The sequence below is a fragment of the Protopterus annectens genome, chromosome 3.part0 (genome assembly GCF_019279795.1).
Source record: "Protopterus annectens isolate FY-2018-M chromosome 3.part0, PAN1.0, whole genome shotgun sequence".
Classification (NCBI taxonomy): Eukaryota; Metazoa; Chordata; order Ceratodontiformes; family Protopteridae; genus Protopterus; species Protopterus annectens.
In genome coordinates, this window is record NC_056731.1 from 1,960,510,933 (window position 1) to 1,960,524,754 (window position 13,822).

A 13,822-nucleotide genomic window follows, 5' to 3' on the forward strand; every position below is an offset into this window, starting at 1 on the left:
CTAGTGAAGGCAGGATTAAGCAATGTAATAGTTTTCTAATGGGTGCTGTCATGTTTTGCTTTGGATCTTATTGGACAGAGCATTAACATAGAACTGTACCCAAGATGTACTCCTCTGACTAACTGTGACATGGGGGAGGTGGCCTCAGTAAAGCTGTGACATTTTTAGTGGCACTTTATAGCAACAAAGAGGTGTGATATAGAAATTTAAAATTGCTCTGAAAAGCAACATTTGGCTTTGTAGTATTTTTCTGTCTAATCTGGAGCTGTGGCATCCTGCCTTGTATTTTATCTGATGGAACATATATATTGATGTTGCCACATATATACTTTAGCTGCTAGACCACTAAATTATTCGGTTTCATATTAAATAAAAATATATGTCATGTACCCATCGGTGTCAAAACATTTACAAAAGCAAATCTCTTATAGAAAAGGCAGTCTGTCCCAGCAATTACATTAACAATAGCAGTGTAGAGGAAATTAGATCAATTTCAACTCAAATTTACAGAAAAGGGTAGCTGTAACTACAGATTTACCAAATGGCTTCAACTTTTTTCCTACCCCTTCTCTTCCTTATACTCCAGGAAACAAACATCAAAGTAATTTTTCTGCATGTCAGGAAGTAACAATGGGCAAATAGGTTCTACTTCTTCTTCTTCTTCTTTCGGCTTTTCCCGGTTAGGGGTCACCACAGCGGATCACCTGTCCGCTCATGACTGGCAGTGGAGTTTTACAGTGTCGAGTTGCCAGCCCGGCACCCAACCTTCCACAGAAGGCACACACATGCATGCACTCACACCTAGGGCCAATTTAGAGTGTCCAATCCACCTACAGCATGTCTTTAGGATGTGGGAGGAAACCGGAGCATCTGGAGGAAACCCACGACCACAGGGAGGAAATGCAGACTCCGCACAGAAGGCACCCCAGCCGAGGATCGAAACAGAGAACCTCTTGCTGTGACAACAGAAAAGGGTTATGCTTAAGAATTTGATCACGAACCACAAATGTGGTATGTGTCACAAATACCATTTCACCACATACACCCAGCATGTTTAGACCACCTACTGCTAAAACATGCTATAAAGTAGGTGCTAAAACATGCTATAAAGCAGGTACATAGTGACTGTTTGACTGATAGCAAAAAGGCCTTATTGTAAGATTGTTCTGAAAGGAGATTTTTATTAAAGACCACAAGAAGAAACACCTCATCTTGAGGTTTGAAATTTCCATTTGAGCCAAAATACAGAAGTTAAAAATGCCTGTCATAGAAAATGCTTTTATCTGTCTGCAGTTACCTCAAGCAGAATTTCAGAGTTTCATATTGTCATTTATAAACACATTTACACAGCATTTCACAATAAAAATAGTTCTTTGAAGATCAATGCTACTTTCATTCCAAATGTTGCATCAGCATTGACTCTGAATTAGTCTACACAACTACATTTTGTGAACCAAAACTATTTGTAAATATGTTGAAGTATTGTGAATATTGAAACAGGCTATTATGTATGTCAGGAAAGCTGCAAAAAGCAAAAAAATATAAGACCTCCTTATTTTTTGTATCTATCCAATAATGCTTAGCAAGATTAATGATAAGCACTGGATCACATTTTGGCTCTGGGCATGAAAGAAAGGGGTCCTTGGATTACCCTCTTACCCAGTAAACAAATCAAAACAAATCAAATAAATAAAACTGGCAGAATGGTGGGATACGTCTCTCATGTGTAGTAAAAGTGCATAGATAGCTCTGAGTTTATACCAGAAGAGCAAATGAGTTCAGAAAAAAATTGTTTTTTTTATCTTTCAAGAGAGGAACATAAGACTTGCTTAACAATAAGCACACTCTGTTGATGTGTCTGGCCCACTGTCTTAAATTTTACTATGACAAGCATAATAAACCTCTGTAAGACATCATCAGGGTACATTCTACTAGGGCAGCAAAATAGTTCAGAAATGTTTCTGCACAGGAACTACCAGTCCACACATTTACCGAACACTACAAGATGAAGCCACAGTCTAGAAATAGGACGAGGTTTGGTATTGCTGTGCTGTTGAGGATTGTGCAACTAAATGTATCCAGCTACTGACTGGGAGTCTACCTAATATTATCATTTAGTGTTATAATGACCCTTCCCAAAAAAGCACATTACATTAGTATCAGATTTTATCTATTTAACTTTGTTGACTGAATAAGTGTGTACTTTTTCAGCCATGACCTGAGCCATTTGACAGCGACACGTGCATGTTTGTAATACACAGCCAACTTGAAAATATTAGCATATAGACGGTATATGTATTTCCAAAGCAAAAGTTATTACAGTATGCAAACTATTTTACAAAGAAAGAAAGATAAGTGCAATTTAAAACATTCTACCAAACAAACTTACTGCAACATTATGCTTAGTTCAGTGTTTTGCTTGCAATAATGTATATTAATAATATATATTTACAGAAAACAAACACCTTTAGATTCTTTTCTCGTGTAGCTTAATTGCTTCACCTCTTTATGTTATTTAATGCACTTTAAATTTGAAGGAGTGAGTTTCAGGCAGTTGATGCAGTCTTTATAAACAATTCTTCTTCCAGGGTTTTCTTGAAGGGATGTCTGATTAGGACTGCAGTATCTGCACTATTTTAGTGTGAGAGCATGCTATATGCGTTGTGTGGATCTCAGAGGCCTGAGAATGGCAGTGTCCACAATAAATTCATTTAAAAGTAAATTAGCTGAAGGGTGGCTTCTGACCACAACTGGTGCCCAGTTCACTTTTTGCAAGGTTAAACGGTGATAGTCTGTCTTGAAAGATAATGTAATAAACTGACGTTTGGTGGGTGTGGTCTGTAAAATTTTTAATTTGTATGAAGAGTTAAAGTGTTGCTACTGGGAGGCAGTTTTCTAGATTTGGCATTAGTATATTTATACTAATGACCCTTCTGTATTCTGTTACCATTGTGCGGGTAGATTTGAATGCTCACCTTAAATGGATATGAATTTTATCAAATATGTATTCTAAATGAGAGGAAAAGGTGAGTTGCTGGCCCAGGGGAAAGCTGAAAATCTGAAATTCTTTGGTGGTGAACAAGCAATGCAATCATTATGCAGTATTCTGAAAGAATGGGGTAACCTGAAGGCATATCTCTCAAGCTTTAAGAGCTAGAAGTCTGGACAAAGCCATATATAATGGGGGGACAAAGGCCCCAAAATAGGGACAGTTTCTAAATATTGGTCTTACGGACTTAAATTGATAGAATAAGAGATTTTGCATCAATATGAATTGTCTGAAGAGTATGAAGTCTGAAGCTCAATTGTCTGTCATTATTGTCTGACTTCAGTTCTCAGTCATGTACCAGTGATTTGCCAGAAAATAAAAAATGTTATGAGGAACAGACCAAAAATAAGAGGCATAAATCTGGACATTCTGCAAAAATCTGGACTGTTGAGAGATATGCCTGAAGGTCCTTAACTGGGTCTATACTGAATCACCAAACACTTAGAAAAGCGAACGCTGATTCATCAACCCCATATAAGCGAATGCTTACAATCTCAAACACTCAGAACAGTGATTTTTTTTTTACAGGGGAAAAAATCTCTGTTCCGAGAAATACACACACAACACATGCACACCACAAACTTTTTCTGATGTGAGGGACTTCACCCGCCGCACCCTCTGACGTGAGGGACTGTGCCCCCCACACCCCCCTACTTAAATATGCCAACTCTGAGACCGCACTACAGTAACGAAGAAGGCAAAATACCGAAGGCAGCCAAACGATTTCTTTCCCAGGGAAAGAATTTGCTTATATGCCGCTTCGGTATTTTGCTGTTTCGCTCTATAAAGTTAGATCAAGATGCATTCGAAATAATGCGTCTTTGATCAGCTAATAGGGAACCCTTTAATTTCTAGGGTTGGATTGTTGCTAGTTTCTGCCATTCAGTAAAAAGCATAGAAAAGTTTATTAACTATTTATTATTTGAACTCTGTCTTGCAGCCAGCTCCAAAGGAAGTTAAAGTCATGCTATAGTTTGGATTGCAGTGTAGTGCTGAAGCTATTTGAGTTTATGATGACAATATCATCAGCAACCATGATGAAAGTTATAGTAAGTGAATGTGTTATGAAAACTTGAACTAGAACATTGCCAACAATCAAATCACTGGCAAAAAGTCAATGAATACACATTCAGTTGAACGTTTAGTAACGTACACAAAAAGATTTTTGGCCCCACACGCCATACTACTTATAAATACCAACTCTGAAGTCGCACAACAGAAGGAAAAATGGAAAACTCCCTAAACTTACAGTCAGACATTTTCACATTAATTCCCTTCCTGTACATTCAATGATCTCTGAATAAGTTAAATAATTAAGCTGATTCAAAGTTTGACAAAATAAACTTTTAAGCTAAGTGTAGAAATATCTGTTGGCAATGTGTTGGTAGATAGGAGAAAGCAAGGGTCTCAGGACAAATTCCTGTGGGATTCCTGTGAATGTTATTTGTTAAGTAAAGGAAAAAAAAACACCTTACTATAGCTTATCCGAATCCAGACTGAGGAAGTTAATGTAGAAGAAAGGAATGATTCAGGTTGAAAAGCACACCTGAGATCAATGAAAATTACTTTAGAGAGATTGCCATTTTCCATGGATTAATACATTTTACTAGTTACAATGTATATTTACTTGGATATTTTATTGTCAGGATGGCTTACATCGGTACTTAAGCATAACAGTGGATCATCACTGTAACAGTACTTTTCCTCTATCCTCATAAAGGTGTAATATCTACTTTTTGGTATTAATGCTTTATTTAGAACTTTTTGTGGCTATGATATAGAACTGTTTAGTTATATTATTTTCCAAAAAAATTGTGGTCTGCAAAAAACATACTTCACTGGGAATGCCAGAAAAGGTTGAAAGAAAAGGTGAAAGCTCAAAGCAATGACCAGTGTTCCATTGAACGTTGACATAAGATTAGTATCGGCCTTCATAGGTATAAGACGAAAGAAAATGAAAACGCAGCCAGAAACAGAAGAAAACTAGTTAAACCCAAATATGAGTTCCATCGCAATAGATACACAAGGATCTATGCCACGTATGTTGCACGGGAAGACATTTCTTGATTTTTTTAAGATCTGCTTACATATTCATGTGCTTCAGTCATTCATTGTCAGAAAAGATACAAACTTTCCATTTACAGGTTACATGCCTGCTGCCCAGACCTTTAAATATGTGTCTCAATTATATTCCACAGGTACGTGTATGATTACATTGGTGAAAACCATGATAATATCAAAAAGGAACTCATGGCTACCGTGTCTACATTTGCTATAACCACCCTATGGCTGGGCCCCTGTGATATTGTTTATATTTGGTCCTGCTGCAATTGTTTTGGCCTGAATTTTGAACTCTGGGTACAGAAATTATTCCAGCTTGAGCCATTCGCTTCCCAGGAGGTAAGTAGTTGATGACAGAAACTATAAAGTACTTTAGATCTAAAGCCACATATGTGAAGGCAGAACAATTGATTCAATAAACAGTGCAACTTATGGCAAACATGATCACATTTGTGTCCCAAGACTCTTTGTAAATATGTTTAAAGTATTGTGAATATTGAACCTTGAAGTCTAACATGTACGTCAGGAAGGATGCAAATAGCAAAAATGTAAAACTGTAGGAGAGAAAGAGTAAAATACCTGAAAATGACAGACTCTAGAGTATTCCATAGCTATCCATCAGTGATTCAAGGTTTTTAGATATTTGAATTAGAAAAAAATGAGAATTCCTTTAAATTTCATCAAAAATGGATTGTAGCCATTGCTATCATAAGAGATATGTGTTATTTAGTATTACAGGATTTGACTGCTGATAACAAGCAATGGAATTAATATGATCTGAATATACAGTTCCATTGAATCTCTTCCCACATTTCAGCAGTCCTACATATCGTGAAAAATACAATGCTCTCCTTTCAAGTAGCAAGAGCATTGAATTCACTGGCAGAAGCCTCTTGTATATAATTTTGCAGGTGTGCCATGTATATCTAAATATGTGACATTTACATGAATTGCAGCCTCGCATGACTTAATCCACCTTCATTTAGGAAACTTGGTGCAAGTATTGTTTTGCAGTCTAGTACTGTTTATGCATTCCTGAACACTGTAAGTATAATACAACTGTGTGCATTTTCAGTCTCAATATACAGGAAATGTCATAATCCTCCATCACGTAGCCGCTGCATACTCATAGAGGAGATATTTTTTGGGGAAAAAAGATAAGGGGGACATCATATTCTAGAAGGTGTACATCCAAATCTATCTAAAGATACATCAAAACTAAGTTATTTGTGTATGGGAACCTCAAACATTTTATTATTTTATTTTTCTTTTACTTCAACTATCTGTTAGAGGTTGTTCTAGAATTCTGTATTAATTTTCCAGGAAGGAATAAAGAAGAGCTAGCGGGCCTGGCTTGTTTTTAGGAATTAGATTTAGGGGAAGCAGGGATACTGTCTAGATGTGCAAAAAATGCACACTGGTCACCTTAAAAGTATCTAGCTCTTCTGTCTGTTTTGAGAAATATGTAAGCAGTCATTGATGTCATTTGCAGATGAGCCATTTCATAATGCAATTATATATCCTTGAGAAGATTTTATACAGTAGGAGCATTAACTCTAGTTTTCTGAAATTTTCACTTCTGCAAATGCTACCAGTATCATTTATCATCTAAAACATCATGCATCCAAAACAGCATAACGTTGCAGACAAGCTATGCCAAAAAGAAATGTCAGTAAATTACCTTTAAGAAAATTCACAAAGGCAGAAACAATATCTATTTACTGTTCTCGTCTTTGTAATGCCAGGACCTCTTATTTACTTATTTATGTGTTTGTTTATTCAGATTTGTTTACAGAGTACATGTCATTGAGTCAAACACCCTTTTATGGAGTAACATGGGTAAATGGACTCCACAAAACAAATGCATAATATTTGGGGCGATGTGCCCAAGATACTTACACATCAGCTATGGCAATGTATGAGCTACACCGAATAATTTGTTATTTTTAATCTGATTTTATTATTTTTAACATATTTACAAAATATTTACAAAGAAAGGAAAAGATTTCACATACAATTTATAATAATCAACAAGCACATTAAAATAATTAGATTTTCAATATCTATACACAAAGAGCCGAGTGGAGGAGGAGCATTGACTACAACTCTGATCTGAGATATATAACAATAAGTGTTCTGTTTTTTGGGCTTATTTCTACTGGTTATTGCTTCCATCAATTTATATATAGCACTTTTTACTTCCTGCTGCATACTTTTTTACTGTATTTTATTGCTATTAATTAATCTGCATGGTTAAACTAAAATTGTCTGCCTTACAGTGCCTGAGAAATATTTTTTTTACTGTCACACTGTTTGTAAAGCTTTATAGCTAGTTTCACTGTATTTCATTGTGCTCCTTTATCTGTTTAAAAACTTTCATTTTGTGGCTCACTGCTGTGATAAACGTTTCTGTAGTGTTTACTCTCTAAAAGAGTGTAGGCTACTAGCTTTAGTATTGTTCCCCATCCTCCCCCTCTGTTGGTGTCTTGCTGTTATACTTGGTGGCTTTGCAGTTGCCCGCCCCCTACTGTAAATTTGATCTGGGACACTCCTCCCAGTCTAGTGTCATTAGCTCATTCTACCTAATACAGAGAGAACATCTGAGAAGGCCAACCCACTTAGTTTCTTTCATTCTGTTCCTCCTTCCTCCCTTTCTAAAAAAAAAAAAAAAAAAATTGCCTGAATCTCCTTATGTTCTGACTGTGCTTCTCAAACATTTTGGAAATATAGAGTATATTTTGGTGCATTTATTAAAACTGTATTTGCCTTAATACTGCTACAACTCAAGTGCTCTAGGTTGCACTGCATCTGAATTGTTTTAGTGTGTTTTAGTTGCTTTTCTGTATATATAGACTTTTCTGTATATGTAGACTAACTACTTATTCTACTGTATTACTGCCTCTTAAATAATTTTTCAGTTGTGCACTTGCATTGCTTCATTCAAAAAGTTTTAAATTGATAATTTTGTAGAGTTTTAATTGCATTTACTGTTTAGGGCTACACACTCAAGTGCATTAGCCTTTTCTGTGTTTATTTACTATATTATTGCATTGTTTAGCCTGTTTTAACCAAAAAAAAAAAAAAACAACCCCCCCTCAAAATACTATCTTGTTTGCTCTTTTCCTGCCTTTCCTAGCTAGTATAATCCAGATCCCAGGCTTTGCTGGTTTCAGGACTTTATTTTCTGTGTTCAGAGCTATCCAGACCTTGCTGTGGCAGAAGGAAATCCTACTGCTTACCAGTGGGAGTGGTGAGGATTGTACTGCCTATCTAACACTAGAGGAGTGGTTTCGGCTCTGAAATTGTAATTGTATTAGCCATTTTGGGCTGATTTCTATCCATTTCAACTTTCTGGCTTATAAAGGCGTGTGTTTGCAAATTTTTCGCATTGTGCAGCACCGCAGAGCTACAGTTAGACTATTCCAGATGCTAGAAAGTCTGCTCTACAAATTTGCCCTTAGAACTAGCTGCTTTCTCAGTAGTAGCACTAAAATCTGAACCCCTGTGACTAGCACTTGCTCTAGAACCTGCTGTAAAGCACTTGGAAGCCTTAAATTGATACAAGCACTCAACTTTCTTTGTTAATAAGGAGAAATTAATCGTAGGCACTAAACAGCCTATAATTGCAAAGTACCTTGCAAAGGTAAGGGAAAACAGATCTTGTACTTTACAAAAAAAGCACTTACACAGGCATGTCCAAGGGTTAGCTTCTGGTGAATTCTCTTGTCCACCTTGTGAATCTGGGCATACTGGGGCAATGCAGTAACTGCCTCATGTACACAGACAACCCTCTCCTCCTACCACCCAACACTACAACCTGTGAGAGATGCACTTACATAGCCAAACTAGAAGCAAAGGTGTCTCCAGCCAAGATTGTGCTAGACAGTCAAGAGGAGAAGGTTAACACCTGCACTACACCTCAAGCAACACATAGCCCTTCAAAACCCACACCATCAACACCCACACATAACAACACTAAACCCACATATGTGGAGGCCCTTAACATTAACCTGCCCAAGTAACAAGGACCTCCGAAGCTGAAACGCAAACAAACATCAATCACAACCAAAGTGACACATAGCTCACAACACCAGTGTGCCACCCAACAACAGCCCCTAAGGCAAGACAACGTGCCCAACACTTTAGTCATAGGTGACTCTATAGTCAGGCACACTGATGTCCCACTCACCAGGCTGAGCAAGGAGAAAATTACAGTTAGCTGCCTGTCGGGTGCCAGGATCTGCCACATAATGCATCACTCAAGTCACTCCATAACAAGTACAAATACGACTCTGTCATTGTCCATGTTGGAGTGAATGACTTGAGACGTACCTTCCTGGACTACATGAAAAGAGACATGGAAGAGCTCTCAGATCATGTGGCCCAGGCAGCTATGACCCTAGCCCTGAGTAGCATCCTGCTTTCGCCCAGAATTATACCACAGTATAAGTACAAAATTATTGACTTCAGCATTTGGCTAAGCTTCTGGCGTCATTCATAGGGGATCCAGTATCTGTCTGCCTGGAACAACGTGATCGACAAACCGCAATGTTTTGCCAGAGATGGTCTGCACCTGTCACCCCTGGGATTCAGGTTACTGGCTAAAGCTCTTGCCACCCCTATAGTGCCTTTTTTTAGGCAAGGTTCAAAGGACAAAACCACCACCATAACAGATACAATCATGCAAAATCTGAAGGTAATGCTACTCAATGTTAGAAGTCTAAACCTGAAAATGCACTCTATCAAGGCACTCCTAAAAATGGAGAACATCAATATCTGTGCAGTAACTGAGACCTGGTTCAAGACTCCAGAGAGCACCCCTGCAATACCAGGCTACAACTCTTGCCACACTTTTCAGCCACCAAACCAAGATCAAAACACTAAAGGTGGAGGAGTGTCCATATTCACCGAGGATAGTTACACCTCCAGGCTAGTTGCCCAACACAATGCATCTGAAATTCTCCAGGTGCAACTAAAACTAGGTAAGACTGCAATCCAAATTGTAGCTTGCTACAGATCCCCCACCATGCCCCCAAATTATCACTACACCTTTCTAAACATACTGGAAAATATTAAGATACAACCAAACACCCTAATACTGGGTGATTTCAACTACCCTGCCATTAACTGGGAAAACTACTCGGGTACCAACACCTTTTCCCAATGGTTCTTGGAATTCATAAATTCCAATGCCCTGGATCAGCTAATCGATTGGCCCACCAGGGGCTCCAATATCCTAGACCTGGTCATTACCAACATGGGAGATAGATGCTCCATACCAGTGGTCACCCCCTCATTGGTCAGGTCTGACCATAAGCAAATCACCCTTGACATCCACATCCCACCTCCAACCCCCAATAAGGAAACCTCCATAAAAAACTTCTCCAAAGCCAACTTCATGCTACTTAAGTCAGAAGTGAAAAACGTCATGGCACCCATGCAGATGGGAGCTGAAAGATCGACTGCTGATTCCTACAATAAGGCACTGTACGAGCACATCCACTCGTGCATGAATCGTGCCATCCCAAGTAGAACTAAGATGCTCGCCTCCAAAAAAAGGAAGCCAATCTGGTGGTCCCCTGCCATAAACAAACTATACAACAGAAGGAAGAAACTGCTGCAGATAAGAGGAAAATCCCAGGATCCAAAAAACTCCCTTACCAGCCTCAGTAAGAAGCTGAGATCCCTCATAAAATCCTCCAAAGCTAGTTATGAAAATAAAATTGCCAAAGATTCCAAAGACAGCCACAAGGCATTCTATAGTTATGTCAAGAATCTAAATGGCAATGTTCAGATCTGTTCTGAGCTACAACAGAATGGCATTAAATATACTGATCCCAAGGATATTGCCAATATCCTGGCAGATTGATTTAGTGCCAACTTCACCCCCTGCTAACCCCCTAAAGGGCCCATCTCAATACCAAAATAGTGCCAAATTCCAGTAATCATGGCCACATAGGTGGAAACCACATTCTCCAAAGTTAGAAATACAGCATCCATGGGACCAGATTACATCCCGGGCTGTGTACTACATGAACTACAAAACGAACTGGCACCTCACCTAAGTGTCATGTTTAACCATAGTCTCACCTCAGGCTATGTGCCCACTGAGTGGTGCACAGCTACAGTTATCCCACTCCACAAGGGGGATCCATCTCGGATCCCAGGAACTACCGTCTCATCAGTCTGGTGAGCCTCATCTGCAAGGGCATGGAACGCATTATCATGGAACTTCTAAACAAAGACATTGGCAACCTTCAAACACTGGACCCCACCCAGTTTGGGTTTGTGAAGTTCTGATCTTGTCTCCTGAACCTAATTGACTTCTTAAAATCAGTCTCCAGAGCTGTGGACGAGGATAAGGTGGTCCACACAGCCTATCTGGACCTAGCCAAGACCTTCGACACCATCCCCCACTCTGGAATCATAGATAAACTTACTAAGCTGGGCATAAATCCCTACGTCACTCTATGGGTCGCCAACTGGCTTACTGACAAAACCCAGACTGTAAAAGAAGCCGACTCCAAATCCAGCTCCAGACAAGTGACAAGTGGAGTACCTCAGGGTTCAGTCCTGGGATCACGCTTGTTTGACATCTACTTCTCTGAAGTATAGGCCAACTCTAAGGGACTATGGCTAACAAAATTCACAGATGACTGCAAACTGGGAGCCATTATTGAATCCCCAAATGATGTGGATATTCTACAAAAGGGCCTTACAGAAACAGATGCTTGGTGCCAGAGCCATGGTCTCAAGCGTAATGCCAAGAAATGTATAGTTATCCCCTTTGGGAAAACCATGTACCCATGAATTACCACATATGTAACAGTACACTAAACACTGAAAGTGTGATGAGAGACTTAGGGACACAGGTGGACAGTGGTCTCACCTTAGATAACCATATCGCCACAACAGTCAGGAAATCCTTCTATGTGGCACACCTCATCACTAAGGGCTTTTCATCCAGAAAAAAGGAGGTCATTGTCCCACTGTACTCATCCCTCATTAGACCCATTATAGAGTACAATGCCCCATTTGGTATGTACCTCACAAGACATCTGCAACAGCTGAAAACACTGCAGAAATACCTCACTAAAAGAATCACAGGCCTAAAGCAGATGCCCTATGCTGACCGTCTAAAAATATTCCAGCTATACTCTGTGGCATATCATCTACTCAGAGGCAATCTCTGCTTAACATGCAAGGCCATGTCAAACCCTGAGCTGTTAGACATGCTCCGCTTAAAGAAATCCCAATCCCTCAGAGCCACGTGCTCCATGGATCTAAACCTTGTCATCACAATGAACAAAACATGTTGGAGGGATAGGTTCCTGACGCAGAGACTCCCCATACTCTGGAATAGACTGCCCATACATGTCAAGCAGAGCACCTCATTGGTCCTCTTCAAAAGGAACCTTGATGATTGGATGGAAGTTAGGAAATTCACCTCGGGGATCATGTCAGTTGCCCTGCTCGACAGGGGTCCAGGGAAGTAAATATTGTGGGAAGAAATATCCGGGGAATTGTTTGGCTAGGCTTGTATAGGCCCTAGGGCTGATAGCCTAGTACCAACCTATGAACCTATGAACCAAATCTCTCCAGTAATAACTTCCATTATAATTTGATATTAACCAATCCAAATTCTCCCAGCCTTTCTTCTTTGTGGAGTTCTTTGCATTTCTCAGTCTTAGTACTTCCTTTTCACTTTACTGAAAATAACGGCTGAAACAAGGAATTCTTTAAACAAAGATACTGAACTTGACTTCCATTTTTTTAGTTATAACTTTTCTTGCAACTGCAAGTAAACCCCAAAACATTATATACCGATCACCATTTATAACAGATAGAAGATAAACATTAGCTAAAATTGTTGCTCATGAAAGTATATAGTTTTCCTTCCAAAAAGCTTTAAAAATCCCTTATTTCTTTCCAGAATTCACTGATCCTTTCACAGTCTATAAACATATCGACCAAATCTGCCTTTAATGTTTTACTGAATCTCCAGCAGATTAAGAATGGTTCTTTATTAAATTTTGAAATCCTGAAGGAAGAATTAAAAAATTCTATGAATATATTTCCACATAAAGATTTTAGAATATAAGCTTGAAGAAGTTAGGCTAATAGATTTTAATAAAAATCTTTTATTTTTCTTCTCTAATAACTAATTTATTCCAATACACAAAATTACTTAAAATGTTCTTCACAAAAGCTTTTATAGAGATGCAGTACAGAAAGAACATGTAGCCACATTAAATGTCATGCATACAAAAGCAAAAACAATACGTAGTAACTCAGTATGTTCTTCATAGCAATGTTATGTTACCAAATTATGTGCAACATTTCCCTACATCTCATTTTAGTGTTACAAGCAGCCATTTTACTTGGCTAAAATATTTAGTTGAATTTAATACTGTACCTGTGGGTTTAGGTCATTTTTATACATGAGCATGAGGAGCTGTACTTTTAAACTTGGTTTTAACCATTGCATAACAAGCGGCATTCCTTGTCTCATTAGGGAATGTAGTCTAACATTTAGGACCAGCAAAACGTAAGACATTTTTCTCTGCTTATTTCCATGTCCAGCAGCCCAGTAATAACAACTCTTTTGAAGTTTTCAGGTGCCTGCTTAAATCATGGCTGCTGTTTTAAACATTTTTTTAGTGTCTCACTGCTATTTTTGCAGTGTTAAATATGCTCTAGTGTTTCCCACTG

At 38.6% G+C, this 13,822-nt stretch overlaps 1 protein-coding gene across 1 annotated transcript in view; it reads left to right on the top strand.

The window, feature by feature from the left end:
* Nucleotides 1–13,822, top strand: part of HHATL (hedgehog acyltransferase like) — a 691,105-nt gene that overhangs the window by 652,420 nt on the left and 24,863 nt on the right. The window contains exon 10 of the mRNA XM_044066045.1: nucleotides 5,248–5,449. Within this exon, the coding sequence (XP_043921980.1) occupies nucleotides 5,248–5,449 (202 nt within the window). The remainder of the gene's footprint in view (nucleotides 1–5,247; nucleotides 5,450–13,822) is intronic.